Source organism: Phacochoerus africanus, chromosome 9, assembly GCF_016906955.1.
Source record: "Phacochoerus africanus isolate WHEZ1 chromosome 9, ROS_Pafr_v1, whole genome shotgun sequence".
In the NCBI taxonomy this organism is placed as follows: Eukaryota; Metazoa; Chordata; class Mammalia; order Artiodactyla; family Suidae; genus Phacochoerus; species Phacochoerus africanus.
The window spans coordinates 119,533,495-119,552,487 of record NC_062552.1 but is presented as its reverse complement, the minus strand read 5'-3'; the positions used below and the strand labels follow the sequence as shown (position 1 = coordinate 119,552,487).

At 48.5% G+C, this 18,993-nt stretch overlaps 1 protein-coding gene across 1 annotated transcript; it reads left to right on the top strand.

Moving 5' to 3' along the window:
* Positions 1-11,474: 11,474 nt before the first annotated feature.
* Positions 11,475-16,792, top strand: TCL1A (TCL1 family AKT coactivator A). The gene is made up of 5 exons (XM_047797555.1): positions 11,475-11,479; positions 11,884-11,926; positions 12,502-12,633; positions 15,987-16,157; positions 16,736-16,792. The coding sequence occupies exons 1-5, from the start codon at positions 11,475-11,477 to the stop codon at positions 16,790-16,792; spliced, it is 408 nt and encodes a 135-aa protein (XP_047653511.1).
* The last annotated feature ends 2,201 nt before the right edge of the window (positions 16,793-18,993 follow it).

Here is an 18,993-nt window from a genome sequence, read left to right as displayed (position 1 = left end):
CTTCTCATGATTATTTCCAAAGCCTAATGTCATTAATCGCTTGCCCTGGTGAGCCAATAAGAGGAAGTTTATTTATATTTCGTCTCCTCTCTATGAACTCAAGAACAAATGCCACACTCTGGAGGACGGAGAATTTTTTCCTCAGAAAATGACATTTTTAAGTTATCCTAAAGGAGAGGGAAAACTTCAATTATCGAGAAAACAAATCACATGTTTGGTAGCTGTCTTTTTTTTTTTTTTGGCTGAGGTTCCAAGCCAGGGGTCAAACCTGCAACACAGCAGCAACCTGAGCCTCTGAAGTGACAATGTCAGGTCCTTAACCCATTGCACCACAAGGGAACTCTGGTAGTTTTTAATCTTTAGAGTCTGGATCCTCTTCCTAGAAAAAAAAAGTCATATATTTCCATACAAACCAAATTGTGCTTACCATTCCAGGACCCTCATGCCTAGTTTTGAATTTCAGCTTGCAATCTCTGACTCATTTCCCAGCAACACGAATAAACAGTGTTGCTATTTTTGCTCTACTTTGCCAAAGTGAATGACCCTTCCAGGAAGCCCTCTCTTCAGTTAGACTCTTTCATAATCATATGCTTACAATCAATGTTTATAAATACAGTGTGATCTTGGCTAACCTTCCCCAGCTCTATTTCATTGCTGAGCAATTTACATAGGACTAGTATTTATTCATTTATTCAGTACCACCAGAGGCCCCACCCACTGGAGACATCTGGCCTGACCTCAGCTTCCTTCCATCCTGCAGGTCTCTTTCCAGATCCCAGCATGCCTGCTACCCAGAGGCACCTGAATGTTGAACTCTTGCATCCTGCCTCCACCCTCCATTACTGCATCTGTATTAGGGTACCCAAAGAAACAAAATCAATATGAGATTATCTATCTATCTATCTATCTATCTATCTATCTATCTACTCATCCATCAATCAATTCACAGATACAGATATATATTAAAAAAAAGATTTATTATGAGGAAATGGCTCATGCATTTCTGAGGGCTGAGAAGTCCCATGATCTTCAGTCTGCAAGCTGGACACTCAGGAAAGACAGTGGTGTTTGCTCAAAGGCCTCAGAGCCAGAGCGTCAAAGGTGCAGATTTCAGTCCAGCTCTGAAGACCTGAAAACTGGGAGTTCCCAGGGCAGGAAACACCAGTCTTTTTGTTCTATTCCTGAAACCATCTACAAGCCCCTGTGTCCCTGTCCTTGGACATGCAAGGCTCTTGCTTTAGTCTCCCAAGCCTCCCTTGAGTCTCAAAGGGCTGACTCAAGAGTTCATGATTAGGAAACATGAAGATGGAGAAACAAAGAATAGCAGGTGGCCTGGACCCTAGTAAATATGCAGGCTATGAAATGTGCCACACAGCAGAACCATCAAACTCACAGTTTCCCGAATGATATAGATAAAGGCCTGACACACATTCCTAAGTTGTTTTTACAGGAAGCAGACCCCCACCAGGTGAACACTGCTGACCACAAGAAACAGACACTAGACCTATGGAAACCAGAAGGCTGATGTTGCTTGAAACTTCATCTAGATGTCCACCAATCTGAGAACTGTGCACAAGCTGCTCATACACCTGCAGCTTCCTCCCTCACACTGCCTTTAAAATCCCTTCCTGGGGAGTTCTATCATGGCTCAGTGGAAATGAATCTGACTAGTATCCATGAGGATGCGGGCTGGGTCCTTGGCCTTGCTTAGTGAGTTAATGATCCGGTGTTGCTGTGGCCCTGGTATAGGCTGGCAGCTGTGGCTCCAATTTGACCCCTAGCCTGGAACTCTCCATATGCCATGGGGGTGACCCTAAAAAAGACAAAAAAGGAGTTCTTGTCATGGCTCAGTGGTTAACATATCCAACTAGGAACCATGACGTTGTGGGTTCAATCCCTGGCCTCGCTCAGTGGGATAAGAATCTGGCATTTCTATGAGCTTTGGTGTAGTTCACAGACTTGGCTCAGATCCCAAATTGCTGTGGCTCTGGCGTAGGCCGGCAGCTACAGCTCCGATTAGACCCCTGGCCTGGGAACCTCCATACGCCATGGATGTGGCCCTAAAAAGAAGAAAAAAAAAAATCCCTCCCTGGAAACCATCAGGGAATTTGGGCCTTTTGAGCATGAGCTGCCCATTCTCCTTGTTTGGTATCCTGTAGTAAATGCTGTACTTTCCTCTTCCACAACCACAGTGCCTATAGATTGGCTTTACTGCATGCAGGCAAGTGGACCCAAGTTTGGTTCATTAAAATTCAGACCCTCTATGAATTGGGTGATGCTCACCCACACAGGGATTTTAAAGGCAATGAGGGAGGCAGATGCAGCTTTACACATTTCACCAATTCAAATGCCGATCGTTCAGAAACCATCCTCACAGACTGCCCACCTCCCAGAAGTAACATTTAACCACCCGTCTGGGCATTCCTTGTGCCAGTCAAGTTGACACATAAAATTGGCCTTCTTTCCTCATTTATACCCCACCCGGGGAGTCAAACAAGTCCCAGGGCCCCCGATGTTCCTTTTAGGTGACTGTCGGGCCCCCTTCTCTGAATTCCTCAAAGAAAGGGCTGACCTGATGCATCACTTTCCTATGACTTGAAGTTCTCCTAACTTGAACAAATGTTGTTTTGCTAGGGAGAAGGATTTTTTTTTTTTAGTTTGTTTTGTCTTTTCTTTGCAATGTGTGGAACTGTTGGCTGAGTGGAAGCTTAAGGTGGAAGAAGAAAGGCAGATGGAAAAATGAAAAATAATTGAAAAGGTAGATGAGAAAGAAACCCTGGAGTACTCATAAGGCACTCACGTCATGGTTATTACCCCAATTCCCTTCTAAATATCCTGATCCCAGGTCTTTTATTAAAGATAAAATTAATGTCCTCCTTTACAGGGAGGCACTGTGACATCACCCCTGCCCAGGGCTCACTTGAGCAGCAACCTCGATTATCCAGATGATTTCCCAGAACTCCAGAGTCAGTGAAACGCTCTCTGTGTGGTGTTTGGATAGTTTAATGTCTACATCTTACAGCTCACGTTTCTGCCTTTAGCAGAGTGCTCAGGTCCTGCTCAGAGCCCATGAGTTTGCATAGTACACACACAGCATCCTGAGAAATTTATGACTTTTTTTGTTGACAAAGACTAAAAGCAAAGATTTATGTAGTGCAATGAGGGAAGATGGCATATTTGTGGAAATGGGTAACATTGCCTACTGTGTGTGCATGTCTGTGTTACGTCTGAAATCAGGTGTGTATTTTACACCACAACACATATCAATATAGACTAGCCACGCTTCAAGTGCCCAATAATCACACGTGAATAGTCATTTTATATTAGATAGCACATCCTTAGAAGATTTACCAAAGGCTCTCCTTTAAAGTGTTCTCAGAGGAATCATGCAAGAAGTGAAACCAGGAGTTCCCATCGTGGCACAGTGGAAATGAATCCGACTAGGAACCATGAGGTTGCAGGTTTGATCCCTGGCCTCGCTCAGTGGGTTAAGGATCCAGTGTTGCTGTGAGCTGTGGTGCAGGTTGCAGACACGGCTGGAATCTGATGTTGCTGTGGCTGTGGTGTAGACCGGCAGCTGTAGCTCTGACTGGACCCCTAGCCTGGGAACCTCCATATGCAGCAGGGGTGGCCCCGAAAACCAAAAAAAAAAAAAAAGGTGAAACCAGGGAGTTCCCACTGTGGCTCAGCAGGTTAAGAACATGACATAGCCTCCATAAAGATGCAGGTTTGATTCCTGGCCTCACTCATTACGTTAAGGATCTGGCATTGCTGCAAGCTGCAGCACAGGTCACAGATGCAGCTTCGAGCCATTGTTCCTGTGGCTGTGACACAGGCCTGTAGCTGTAGCACTGATTCGACCCTAGCCCAGGAACTTCCATATGCTGCAGGTGTGACAGTAAAAAGAAAAAAAAAAGTGAAACCAGGAAGATTTTAAATTGTATTCTTCTCTTGTCTACACCCCCACGAAGTTATGGAAATAAAAATAAAATTCCCAGGATGAAAAACTGCATAGGAAAACTAAATTACATAACGGATACCAATAAATAGTAAATTACTGACCTAAAAAAAAAATCAGTCTTAGGAAGCTCCCGGGATTTATTAGCTAAAAGAGAAGGAAAGAATAAAAATGAGCTAAGATGTGGAAGATGGATACAGAAATATAAATACATATTCAATAATCCTTACAAAAGAAGAAAATTAGGAGAATGTGAGACAGATAAGATTTGAAGACCTAATCGCTGAGAACTTGCTAGATCTAAAGGAAAAAACAAGTTTGGTTCCATAGGCAAGAAAGCATGTAAGGCACGGAGGCACCCCAAACCAAGAATGGCCTTGGAGAAATCAGGATTTACTCATGAGGCTGGTCATCCTTACTCCCAGTTACAGGAAGAGTTAAGAGGCAGAGCACCCCACCCCCAGCCCAGAATGAGGTTTTCTGCAGCATGAAGACGAGAAATGAGGGTGGGGTAGGCAACCTACAGCACTGCAGTTACCGCCTCACCACAAATGTAGATCCTTCCAATAGACGCAGAAAAGGTATCCAGTAAAATTCAACACATATGGTTAAAAAAAAAAATGAAGAAGTAGGAATGGTAGGACATTCTTGAACTGAAAGAGCATATCTACCTCAGCTTTCAGCTAATGTCATGCTTACTGGTTAGACTTTAGAAGAATTCTTACTATAGACAGGAACAGGACAGGAACACCTGCCATCCACCACTCCTGGTATTTAACTTATTTTAACAAAAAGTCATTGAGACGGAAAGAATTAGAGACTGAAAGAGAGAGACGGTGAGAGAGACAGGCAGACAGACAAACATAAGGAAGAATAAAGATTGGGAAGGAAGAGGAAAAAAAACTTATCATTTGCAGATAGACCAACTATCAAAACGAATACAAGAGTTTAGCAAGGATGCTGAGTGCAATGTCAACATGAAAATTTTATTCTAGAGGGTAGTATAAAACATACCATTCATGGACTTCCCATGGTGGCTCCGTGGGTTAAGAACCCAACACAGTGTCCATGAAGATGTGCATTTGACCCCTGGCCTTGCTCAGTGGGTTAAGGATCCAGTGTTGCCACAAACTGCCGTGTAGGCTGCAGCTGCAGCTCTGATCAGACCCCAAGCCTGGGAACTCCCATATGCTGCAGGTACAGCCCTCAAAAGAAAAAACATAGCATTCATGCATACCTTCATGCCATGTTATGCATGCATCAATTAAAAAAATGTAAATGTATCTTTTCCAACTTTTAAGGCATAATTATATGCCTTAAAATGTAAATGTAAATGTATCTTTTCCAACTTTTAAGGCATAATTATATATATAATCTAAGTGATATAAACACAGAGAAAATAGAATGTTTTCATTTGGTACATAGTGACAAGAGGCAGATACAAAAAATCTAAATAAAATTACAGCAAATTAAAAATATTCATGTTGGGAGTTCCTGTTGCGGCGCAGCAGAAACAAATCTAACTAGTAACCACAAGGATGCAGGTTGGATCCCTGGCCTGGCTCAGTGGGTTAAGGATCCAGCATTGCCACAGCTGTGGTGTAGGTCACAGACGTGGCTTGGATCCTGTGTTGCTGTGGCTGTGACTGTGGCTGGCAGCTGTAGCTCCAATGTGACACCTAGCCTGGGAAGCTCCATATGCCACGAGTGTATCCTTAAAAAGCAAAAATCCCAAGAGTATGAAGAAAAACACACAGAAATGCAAAACTACAATTTTGGAAAAAAACAAAAAAAAAATAAAGGGAGATGACTTCTCCCATCAAGAATTTCAAATTCAGGAGCTCCTGTCATGGCTCAGTGGTTAACGGATCAGACTAGGCACCACGAGGTTGCGGGTTCGATCCCTGGCCTTGCTCAGTGGGTTAAAGATCCGGCATTGCCATGAGCTGTGGTGTAGGTCTCAGACACGGCTTGGGCTTGGATCCCGCATTGCTGTGGCTCTGGCGTAGGCCGGCGGCTACAGCTCCGATTAGACCCCCAGCCTGGGAACCTCCCTATGCTGCAGGAGCCACCCTCGAAAAGGCAAAAAGATTAAAAAAAAATGAATTTCAAATTCAAATTCATAATAATGTTTAAGTGTGGTTTTACCATAGCAACAGTCAAATGGGACAGAACAGAGCCCAGAAACAGACCCATTTGTACATGGAAATGTCATATTTCATAGTGGTTGTGTCTGAAATCTCGTGTGGAAGGATAAATTATTCAGCCGTCTTTGGGAGATTGGCTAAAAAATTGGAAAAATTAAGAAACGACTAGATTCTGACCTAGCACAAGAAATATACATATTAGTATAAAGTATACTCTATTTTTTAATTTTATTTTTATTTTTTTGTCTTTTTGCCATTTCTTGGGCCACTCCCGAGGCATATGGAGGTTCCCAGGCTAGGGGTCGAATCAGAGCTGTAGCCGCTGGCCTAGGCCAGAGCCACAGCAACGCGGGATCCGAGCCGCATCTGCGACCTACACCACAGCCCACGGCAACGCTGGATCGTTACCCCACTGAGCAAGGCCAGGGATCGAACCCACACCCTCATGGATACTAGTCGGATTCATTTCCACTTCGCCACAATGGGGACTTCCTAGCATACTCTATTTATATACGTCATATAAAAATAAGTCCCCCATGCTGTTAACTGGTGAGATTTCCATTTAAAATATCCTAAAAATGAAAAGCTAGGTCAGGAGGTAACTGGGTGAATGGTACTGGGGGACATTGTCAGCACGAAAGCTAAAAGCACCATGTAGTTAATATATTTACCTCAGCTTAGATATCTTAGAAGCATGAAATGAAGGGCCATTTGTCTTTGAGGCATAAAGAGATACGTGAAATATTTTTCTGAGGTCAAATGACTGCGATCAAATTAAATTAAATTAGAACAGAGGATGGAGGAAGAAAAGCCAAGCCACTGAGCAGCCCCAGAGAGGGGGCAGCTGTAACACTCCAAGTGCAGAGGAAGTCCAGGCTTGACCAGGGTTTCTGATACATGTTTTGGTAAATCTCAGCTTATCTCCAGGCAAAGGGGAGCCTCATTTCCAGCTCTAAGTGTCCATTACGTTTCTACCACGTGCTGCTCCCTCCCCCAGTTTGGGAGGGTCAGCTCTTTGGTATGTTTTGAGTAGAAGTTATCGTGTCTGCCTTTGCACTTGTGTGGTGTGTGTCTCGGGTGAGTATAGGGCCTTGCTCCTTGGGGGTAGTTCATAGACCATGAGTATCAGCCTCACCTTGGAGCTGTTAGAAAGGCAGAATCCCACCCCAACGCTACCCAATGAGAATCTGCATTTTACCAAGATGGCCCTATAGACTTGAAAGTTTGAGAAATGGGGGGAGAGGGAGGGAGTGGGGTGGACTGGGAATTTGGGGTTAATAGATGCAAACGATGGCCTTTGGAATGGATAAGCAATGAGATCCTGCTGTATAGCACTGGGAACTATATCTAGTCACTTGTGATGCAGCATGATAATGTGAGAAAAAAAGAATGTATGTGTGACTGGGTCACCTTGCTGTACAGTAGAAAATTGACAGAACACTGCAAACTGGCTATAATGGAAAAAAATAAAAATCATTTAAAAATTTTTTTAAACTAAAGTTTGAGAAATGCTTAAGACTTAAAGAAAACTCTGTTAAGTTTGAAAAGAGAGATAGTAGCCATGCAGGTCCCTGAGTTTCACTCAGAATATCCTTCTCCCAGATTCTCCATTAATCAAGAGAAAAAATTTCACCCCTTATGGGAAAAGGCTGTAACATCCCTCTTACCCTGAATTCACTAGGTCATCAGCCCTAATTATCTGAAATATGGGCCAGATGTTAGACTTTAAAAAAACAAAAATGTGTAGCTCAGTGGTAGTGAACCCAACTAGTATCCATGAAGATGCAGGTTCGATCCCTGGCCTCGCTCAGTGGGTTAAGGATCTGGCATTGCTGTGGCTGTGGCGTAGGTTGGCAGCTACAGCTGCAATTCAACCCCTAGCCTGGAACTTCCATGTACCACAGGTGTGGCCCTAAAAAGCAAAAAAAAAAAAAAAAAAGAATTAAAAAAAAACACACTCTAGGCGACTGGCACAGATGCAGCCTCTGTGCTTCACACATTGATGAGCCCTCAGGCCCTGACAATCCTAATAAACTTGCTGTTATGGTCCCCTGCACATGAAAGATTGGAAGCAGCAAATGAAAAGTAGAGCCTCGGGAAAAAGGCGAAGGGCCGGCTTGGGGTGAGGTTCGCAATGAGAGCTGATAGCCGAAAGAATAGCCTTCACACTTTCACAGTTATTTAGTTTGAGAAATTTTGGTCATCCCTCAAAACCAGTAACTCAGATCTCGAGAGAAGTAGTTTGCAACGCTGGCTGCCTATTAGACTCACCAGAGGAATCCTTTACCGAAAACCAAAACAAAGCCTCCGTCTCAGAGATTCTAACCTAATTGGTCTGGAGTGGGGGCCCAGGCACAGGTATTTTATGAAAGCATCCCAGGTGATGCTAACAAACAGCCAGGGTTGTGATCCACTAGCTCAGTGATCTGGGGGCCTTCAGGGTAGGGCCCGGAGGCCTGGATCCTAAGCAGCCCTAAAGAGGTTTTTTACAGGTTGCTACAGTCATGGATGATGGGATGCCACCGATGAGCAGGATTGTAAGAGAAAAACCCTTTACGTGTCAGAAGTCATTGTGACAAAAAATAAAAGAGCCTAGAACTAAGTGATAAACACATATCCAAATTATTACTATTATTTTTTTTTTTTTTAGGGCCACACCTCTAGCATATGGAGGCTCCCAGGCTAGGAATCAAATCAGAGCTACAGCAGCCGGCCTATGCCACAGCCACAGCCACACAGGATCCGAGCCACCTCTGCGACCTACACCACCACTCATGGCAACTAGGGAACCCCTACCCACTGAGCAAGGCCAGGGATTGAACCTGCATCCTTATAGACACTAGTCGGATTCGTTTCTGCTGATGGGAACTCCCACCACGTATCCAACTTTGTGTCGTAGTTAGAGAATCCATAGAGGGAACTGACATAAGCAGACAGACACCCGCCATCTCTCCCTCCTGGTCCTGCCCCTGTGGGGACCAATGCTTAGCATGCCTGCTAATCCCCTGGGGACCTCGTGCCAATGCAGATTCTTGCCTCAGTGGGTCTGGGGGCTGGAGAGGCAGCTGGTCCAGGACCACACTTCCCGTAGCATAGCTCTAGAACACACTAATGGTCATGGCTCACCCCCAAGGCCTTCTTTGGAACCCAAACAAGAAGAATGGCTTCCTCAGTCCTGAAGAAGGAATGCTACTGGGATCCCCGGTACCCAGGGCTACTCTGCTCAAAACCGCTCTCAGCCATTCCCTCCTCCCATTAGGCAACTTTATCGGAGGGTCAGGGACCATTGTGTTAGAAACAGGCTTGGCCCATTCACTGCAAAAGTGTGGCGATGGGGCCAAGGCAGCCAAGGATTGGCCAAGTTCACAGGCTTGATAGAGGCAAAGGCAAAACTGGCTCCAAGTCAGGACATGAAAGCGTCAGTTAAGGATGATATTAAAAAGATGAGTCAACCTAACTGCTTAGTGTTCCTTTCCATGTGAAACACTGTCTGGATTATCCTCGAGGAGCTGCTAGACTAATAAAGGCGAGGGTTGGAAAGGAATGCACAGCGCTAAAGCCAGGCTGCCTGGCCCTGAGCCCTAAGATGGGGCAGACAGCATGGTCTCTGAGGCCACACAGGAGCGCTGTTTCCCCTCTCACAGAACTTCTATAAAGGCTCAGGCCGCCACCGAGGCTGCGCGATGAACTCCTCAGTCCTGCTGATTCGACGACTCAAACGATTTTCTGAATCCTACGCAAGATGACATATGAAATTGCAGAATTTGATTATTCTTTCAAAATGGTAGGGGAAGAGGGTCATAGCCCCAGAAACTTCAGAAGCCTCCAGTCAAATGGGTCCAATTCCTGCTCCATCATTGGTGGCCTTTGTGGCCTTTTGCAGAACCAGTGCTAATGAAGTCAGCAGGCCCTGGGTCACTGTGGGTCATGGAGCCACCCCTGTGGCCGGGTAGTGGCCACACTGGCTCCTGGGTATCCTTTTCTCTCGCCACAAGAAACCATCCCAGGAACACTGTTTAAGCTAGGCTTGTCTTTTTGTGTGTGTGTGTTTTTAGGGCCATAGTCATGGCATCTGAAGGTTCCCAGGCTAGGGGTAGAATCAGAACTGCAGCTGCCAGCCTACACCCCAACTACAGCAACGTGGGGTCCGAGCCACATCTGCGACCTACACCACAGCTCACAGCAACACCAGATCCTTAACCCACTGGGCAAGGCCAGGGATCCAACCGAGTCCCCATGGATAATAGTCGGGTTCTTAACGTGCTGAGCCACAACGGGAACCCCTTTTTTCTTTTTTTTTTTTTCTTTTTTGCTTTTTAGGGCCACACCTGTGGCATGTGGAAGTCCCCAGGCTAGGGGCCAAATCAGAGCTACAGCCACTGGCCTACACCACAGCCACAGAAATGCAAGATCCGAGCCCTGTCTGTGACCTACACCACAGCTCAGGGTAACACTGGATCCTTAACCCACTGATCGAGGCCTGGGAAGCTGGACTTATCATTTTTGACCTCAAAACTCAAGCCTGGGCTGAGACTTCCTCAACAGAAAACATGGCTATATTATCTTACTACCAGTAGCTACCTGGGCCAAGAATTAAAAACCATTCACAGGAGTTCCCGTCGTGGCGCAGTGGTTAACGAATCCGACTCGGAACCATGAGGTTGCGGGTTCGGTCCCTGCCCTTGCTCAGTGGGTTAACGATCCGGCATTGCCGTGAGCTGTGGTGTAGGTTGCAGACGCGGCTCGGATCCCGCGTTGCTGTGGCTCTGGCGTAGGCCGGTGGCTACAGCTCCGATTCGACCCCTAGCCTGGGAACCTCCATATGCCGCAGGAGCGGCCCAAGAAATAGCAACAACAACAACAACAACAAAAAAGACAAAAAAAAAGACAAAAAAAAATCACACAAAAACCATTCACAAGGAAATCAGCCTGAAAGCCACAAACCTGAATATTAAAAAAATAGCACCACCAGGGGGGCTGCAGTGGGAAAAAGGTTTGCTGGGCTCATGTCAACCCCTCCCCCCCCCAACTCCCAACTTTACTTGGCTTTTGTCTTTTATTTTGTGTTCCTGGTAAAGTCAATTATATCTCTATTACCTTAGGCCACCTCAGCACCTTCTGGGAATTAGGCTGTCTAGATGGGCAGAGAAGCAGATACACACCTTTGCTGTCAGAGGATCAGGTGTTGAGCTCATTTTCATTTCTGTGACATTTCGAAAGATCACACATCATTTTCTTAGTGCCTCGTCAGAAAGCGCTTGAACGTGAGGCATCAAACTCCTGCCCACTGCTGATGTTTGAGCAAGGAGGCTGCAGTTCCTTTTACATGTTTCTCATTGTATTTTATTTTCTTAATTGCCTTAATGGGCATGCGGTACTGCAAAATGAAGGGAAATTCTTTTCCTTATTGGATGTAATTTACAGAGAGGACCAGTTTGATCCTATAACCCAGGGACTTCAAATCCATTGATCTTGGAGTCGGAAAGGGGGGCTTTCTTTTTAAGCGTTCATTTTGAGTGATGTCTTCGCTAATTAATTCAAAAGCTTATAAAGGGAAAAACCCATGTTTCTTCACCACCGTGTTTCACAACAGCTATTAGGTGACCACAGCCTCATCAAAGACTGGAAAATGGGGGGCGGGGGAGGAGGGGGCTTCAAGAGTTGCAGTTTGCCAAGGAAATTGATTCTGACACCCAAATCCTCAGGCGGAAAGTGGTGCCTTGAACCTGGGAAAGCCCAGGCCCGGTTCAGGCTTGCACCGGTCTCTTCTGATTCCAGATGTGGAGGGGCCCTGGCTCTGGGTCCCCGAACGTCGTCGACTGTGAGTGAGTTCCAAGCAGAGACTCAGAGTCCCAGTCTGGGGTGTGGCTTGGGCAGCCAGAGTGGCTGCCTCCGACGGTGGGGTGCAGGCATCAGACGGAGAGGAAGACACCGGTGCCGCCTGACAGAAGGAAAGGCCAAGGCCGCAGACCTGAGCACCTCCCCAGCAGTGGGAGTGGGGCGCGGAGGGTGAGGCTGGCCGCCTGGGGGTCTGGTGGAAGTCCTGGGTCTGCGCTCCTAGGCCAGGGTCTCAGTGGACAAGGCAAGGTTGGGTGCGGGGCCAGCTCCGGATCCCGGTGGTCTTCCCACAGGGCATGGCACTCTGCATCTGGGCCTTGTACCCATCCCCTTCTCCCGCCCCGCCCTCCTCCCGCCCCGCCCTCCTCCCGCCCCGCCCTCCTCCCGCACCGCCCTCCTCCCGCCCTGCCCTCCTCCCCGCCCCGCCCTCCTCCCGCCCCGCCCTCCTCCCGCCCTGACGCTTGGGGGCGCCCGCGCACATCCTGCTATAAAGCATCCGAGCCTTGCATCCTGTGGACCAGCGAGTAGCTCTGAGAGGCTCCAGTGTTTGATTCCCAGACTCCAGGCACCATGGGCGAGGTCCCGTTCTTCAGGGCGCACGCGGCCTTGCACCCGGACCACCTGTGGATCTGGGCAAAGGCTGTGTATGTGGACGAGAACCAGCGCACCTGGCTGCCCATAATCACCGAGGTACAGCCGCTTTGGGGCCGGGCGTTCGGGGCAGCATGGGCATCCCCATGGCCCGGGCTCTGGAGTCAGGGACATCCCCCGCCCCGGCCGTGCTGACTCTGGAGGAACCCCTCAGATTCCGCGGGGTGAGCGCAGTGGCCGGGGGGGCTCAGAAAGCCAGGGCTGCCCGGGGCCGCCAGGACTCACAGATGCAACCACTTTGAGCTGGGCTCGAGGATGAGTAGTTCTCCAGGCCAGGAAGGAGGGTGAGAGAAACACAGAGGCGCGCAGGTCTGGAGTGTATGACTAGGATCTCGAGTAAAACAGGACTCTTCTGGGATTCAGGGTCCTAATCCATAAAATGGGAATAATGTACCTCTAAAGTAAACGATCTGTGCACATGGCCGATTATCAGAACTCCACAGGCGAGCCCCAGAAATCTGTATTTTGAAAGGACCCTCAACAGAATATGATCAACTGAGTTTCATACTTCCTGTAGTTTTGGAAGAAATGAGCTTCAAAAATAATATAGTATAAAAGCCAGTATTGAATAGATATTGCCTTTGTTTTATATGTGACGCCTTAAGATAGATCTTCAGTTAATGTTAACTTTTTTTTTTTTTAAAGAAATACAATTCTCTTACAAGCACTCTCAGAGCTTGGGTTTCCTCAAAGAAACAGAGGTAGAAAATGTTGAAACTGTCCATATGTAAACTGAAAAAGTACAAAAGCAAAACTAAAATCTATAATATTAGGAGTTCCCATTGTGACTCAGTGGAAATGAACCTGACTAGTATCCATGAGGATGCAGGTTCCATCCTTGGTCCTGCTCAGTGGGTTAAGGATCTGGCATTGTCGTGAGGTATGGTGTAGGTTGCAGACATGGCTTGGATCCCACGTTGCTATGGCTGTGGTGTAGGCCGGCAGCTGCAGTTCTGATTTGACCCCTAGCCTGGGAGCTTCCATATCCCACGGGTGCGGCCCTTAAAAGCAAAAAATTTAAAAAATTTAAAAATTAAAATATGTGTATAATAGCAAAACAGCAAAAAGTTATTGAGAGTGACTGTTCCCATTTTATAGATGAGGAAACAGACATAAAATGTAAATCTATTCATAGTAGTGCTGCTAGTAGGTCACAGGATTGGGATTCCAGGGCCCTCCAGAGTTTGGGCTTTGGACATGGCTGCCCATCTAAATGTGTATCTTTATTGGTGTTGAAATTTTTGAAATATATTTATATGTATGTCTGTATATATAATTTATATATTAGAAGTCAAGTTAAATATTCACTTTAAGTATTTGAGGAAAATTTAAATGAATGTATTTTTATTTATTAATGTCTGGTCGAGAAATATTTTCTTCAGCATGGTGCCAAAACTACAGCGTAGAGTTTTTCACCTAATCATTATAAATTCTCAACAAAACATCACCCTTTAGCAAACCATGTGGCAGGGTTTGCTCCACATAACTTAAAGGACCAGTCTTTTTTTTTTTTTTTCTCTCTTTTTAGGGCCGCACCCTGCACGCGGCATATGGAGGTTCCCAGGCTAGGGGTCAAATTGGAGCTGTAGACGCCGGCCTATGCCAGAGCCACAGCAACTTGGGTCTACGACCTACACCACAGCTCATGGCAATGCCAGATCCTTAACCCACTGATCGAGGCCAGGGATCAAACCCACAACCTCATGGTTCCTAGTTGGATTTGTTAACCCCTGAGCCACAACGGGAAGTCCAGGACCGGTCTTCTTAATAGGCAAACATTTACTTAAGTCAATAGCAACAACAAAAGATGAATAAGCAAACTAAAAAGGGTTAAAGGATATGGAAGGCCCTTTACAAACAGGGCAAGAATGGTGATTTCCACACTTATACCTTGCAGGATGATCTAAATTATTTTTTAACAGGGAGTTCTAATTGAGTTCATAGGCAAAAATTTTGAAAGGCTATTTGCACTTTGGGAAAAGAGTCATCGAACTAGTTCTAATTCATGGACTAAAGATAAGCACCTAGTTTATATGCCAGGCAGGATTCTGGGCTGTGGGGATTTGCAGTGAATGTGACAAAATCCCACTGTTTGTGAAGCTGACATTCTGTTGGGGAAGGACAGCAAAATAATTGAGGCCAGTGGTAAGCTGTGGAGGATAACTAAAGTGGGATGGCAAAAGCCGTTACGAGTTGGGGGGGGGGGCTTCGAGAATCTTCATTTGCATGTACCAGCCACACTTCACCCATCCTTTTATTGGAAGTCTTCCTGAATGTCTGTTTTGAGCATGCCTCTTAAGCATATCATAGAGTTGGATTTTGCTAATGTTTGCTTCTATAGATATACATTGGAGCAGAGACCTGCCTAAAAGAAGGGTGTGGTCCTGTATGGATCTAGGGGAGAATGTTCCAGGAAGAGAGTAGCAGATGGGAGAGATTTCTGGGAGTGTGCATGTCCCAGACCTGGCGAGGAGAAGGCCTCGGTGATTGGAATTGAAAGAGGGTCAAGGAGGAAACAGTGGGAGGTGAGAGAGGAAGGGGCCTGGCTCTCTGGGCCTGTGGGCCATCATGAAGATTTCAGTTCATCCGCCTGCATTTGGAAGGCACTGGAGGGCTTCAGGAGGGAAGTGACATGATTCTTAGATGCACACTCTGGCTGCAGTGCTGAGACTTCACGGTGGGGTGTAGGACCAACAAGGCAGCAAGCTGGGCGGTTGTCGCAGTGGTCTCGCCAGAGGTGATGGAACAGAGGCAGGGTCAGAGATGGCAGAAAGTGGTCCGTCACCTGATTCTCGTGGCTCAGTGGTTAACGAATCTGATTAGGAACCATGAGGTTTCAGGTTCGATCCCTGACGTTGCCGTGAGCTGTGGTAAGTAGGTCGCAGATGCAGTTCGGAGCCTCCGTTGCTGAGGCTGTGGTGTAGGCCAGCAGCTACAGCTCTGATTAGTCCCCTAGCCTGGGAACCTCCATATGCTGTGGGTGCGGCCCTAGAAAACACAAAAAATTAAAATTAAAAAATTAAAATAAATAAAATAAAAGAGAATATATGATAAAGAAAAAATCTGAGAAAATCCCACATCAGCTGGAATAGGCACCAAATTGCAGAGTTCCAGAAGCTCCAGGGCCCCATGGCATGCCCGGGCAAGCAGACATTTCTCACAAAGTGGAACTTTTGTGGCGCTCTCTGGATTTCTAGACCCGTTCGAGTGCTGGTCATCCTGGTCCAGCCAGAGTCCCTAAGGGGAGCGTGCCAGCTTAAGGAACGGAGCCTAGGGGAACAGAGACACCAGCATCTCAGATGCGGGCTGGGTCAGGCAGGGGGCAGGACGGACTCCACATATTTGTGCCCACAGGGGCCTGAAGGTGTGCCCTGGCCTTCTCTCTTCTTCAGACAGAAAGCGGCCTGCAAGTACTCATGCGTCAGGAAGATGTCCCCCTGGGGGAGGCTCTGTGCCCCAGCCAGCTGACCCCGTACCCACTGCCCCTCATGTGGCAGCTCTACCCCGGCAGAAGGTACCGAGGCTCAGACTCCAGTTTCTGGCGCATAGTGTACCACATCAAGGCAAGTGCGGGCTTCTCCCAGGGACCCATCAGGCCACCGTTGAGTGGCCCTGCCCCCTCCCCCATGTCCAGTCTCTGCCCTCTATCTGTTCCCTCCTTTTCTACACCAGAGGCTAAAAAAGAACAATGGAGGGGAGTTCCCACTGTGGCTCAGCAGGTTAAGAATCTAACTCCTATCCATGAGGATGCCGGTTCGATCCCTGGCCCCACTCAGTGGGTTAAGGATCCAGCGTTGCTGTGGCTGTGATGTAGGTTGGCAGCTGTAGCTCTGATGCTACCCTTACCCTGGGGACTTCCATATGCTGCAGGTGTGGCCCCCAAAAGAGCATTGGGACTTTTACAACTGCAGGTTTTAAAGGACTGGATTGGAGAGACATTGGAAACAATGACCTGCCACCCTCCGAGGTCTCCCAGAAGCCTCCTCGGGGATAGGAGGGCCTCTCTGGGGGCAGTCACGGGGGTGAAGGCTAATGGGGGAGGGGCCCTGGAGTTCCCCCCCGCCCCCCACCAAGGCAGGTTCCCCCTGCTGCTGCTTCAAGCTGGGCCCCGCCGTGGCCTCCAGCTCCCTCTCTCTCACAGTTCAGCGGCATGGAGGACATGCTTCTGGAGCAGCTGCCGGACCCGGAGGATGAGTGACCAGGTGAGCACCCCCCGCGGGGCGGGTCAGGAAGAGGGAACGTCCCCTCCCCCACGACGGCCGGGCAGACCCCGACCCGACTGCGCCGCCGTCCCACGTTCCTGGCACTGGCGACCCGTGCCCCCTCCTTTGACAGCTCGGGAGCCCATCCCTTTTAAGCCCCCTTCGTATTGGGGGCGCCCCTCGGTACCGAGCTCCGCAGCAGTGGCCAGTTCCTTATCATCGCGTCCGCCGACCTGGGTGGTATTTAACTTGACAGGTTAGAAAGATGAGTTTTCGGCAGCCCAGCGACTGAAGTGTCCAGTCACAGAGCTAGGTTTCACATCCGGGTCTTCTGGCCCCAAGTCACTCCCTCTGCTCGCAGTCGGTCCTGGCTCAGGCATGCGGCCGAGGCTCTGGGGACCAGCAGGCCACCAAGCTCCGCAATCCAGACGCGCCCCAGCAGCTCCACGCCCACCCGTCCCGCACCCCACGCCTTCTTACTTCCCTTTGCCCTTGACCCTGTTTTCTCTTTGGCCCAGGTCCTGCAGCTCCATCGCCTCCCGCCCCCCGCCCCCCGCACACCGAGCCTGGGGCAGGGATGTTCGCCTTCATGTACCAACCCTGTGTGTTCTGTTCTGCCACACCTGGGGTCCAGAGGGCACGGATGGGCAGAGGATGAGCCTTCCTGGGACCTGCTCGACCTCCCTGCAGCGCCCCCTCCCCCGCTGCCCCCCCATCCCTGTGCCTCCAGCTGCCTGGTCCCCAGCCTCTCTCTCTGTTCTGTCCCTCCCAGCACCCAGTGTCCTGTCCTGCACGCCCAGGGCTGCTTCCCATTCTGTCCCCTCAGCTCTGTACCCTTCTGTCTGCAGGGGCTGGGCCTGCTCCCCTGAGCCTGGTCCCTGAGCCCTAGACAGCAGGCCTACAAAAGCGCCCCCTGTTGAGCGGCCTTGGAGACAGTCACCAGGACAAGCTCAGGACTTAGAAGCCTGCTGGTCAGCAGTCCCCAGCCCGGGACATGGCAGAAGGCCGGGCAAGGGAGCGCTGTGGCCCGGCCCTCAGGTTGCCCACCTGTAGGGGAATAGAAGTTGGAGGTCCCCCGTGTTACAGGTGCCTGCAGACCTGGAAGTTATGAAGTTGTATGTAGTCTGAATGCTTCGTAATGTTGATTGATTAAATGTAAGACGATTCATCTACGTTTGTGCAGAACCAGACTCTATCCTTGACCTAGATTCTAGCAGAGAGAAGCAAGGACAGACAGTTGCCAGTAAGACTGTTTGAAACAGGGAGTTTCCATTGTGGCTCAGCTGATTAAGAACCCAGCGTGATGTCTGTGAGGATGCGGGTTTGATTCCTGGCCTCGCTAAGTGGGTTAAGGAGCCTTGCCATAAACTGTGGTGCATCCACTGTGGCTGTGGCCGGCAGCTGCAGCTCCGCTTGGATTTGGCGAGGAACTTCCATATGCCACAGATGCGGCCCTAAAAAAGAAAAAAAAAAAGACTGAAGAGGAAAGAATACTCATGAATTTAGGGTTTTGTTTTGTTTGCTATGGAGATTGGCTGGAATTTTTTAAATTTTTCATATAATCCAAATGCTCAAAACCCCAGTGTTCTTGGAGGCATAACTGGCGTAAGTGACTCTAAGTCTCAGTCAGCATCTCCCGGTTTTCAGGATGGCCCCCATCCCCTGTCCCCCTCACCTCCTGTCTACTCCCTGCCTTGGTGCCCACCAGGCTCTGTCCTTAGATAGGTCGTTCCCAGCCCAGCAGGGGTCCCTCCGCCCTGGAGCTGTCCCCAGCCACCCACCCAGAGTCCCTTGCCTACTTCCCACGCCCTGGAGTCACGGACACGGACCAGCACCGGAAGCCTACGGCTTCCTTCTCTAGATCCGCTACCCCTCCTCTGCCGGCTGAGCAGGTGGGCGGGGCCTCAGGTGTTACAAAGGGAGGCCTTCGGGTGAGAGGAATCCATTGTGTGTGGAAGACTGCCCCTTCCCCACCCCACCCCCCCGTGTGACTTTAGTCCCTGGTTCTTCATCACAGAGCCCTGTCGGGGTAAGGACACGTTCAAGCAGTTAGGTCTCTACTGTGAGAATTAGCTACGAAGAATGCCACTTTTCCTCTTCTGTTCTCTGATCCCAGTCTGTGTCCCTGGCACCAGACGGACAAGCATCGGGTACCACCCGCGACAGGGTCTGCGTCTCTTATCCTTATAACCCTAGC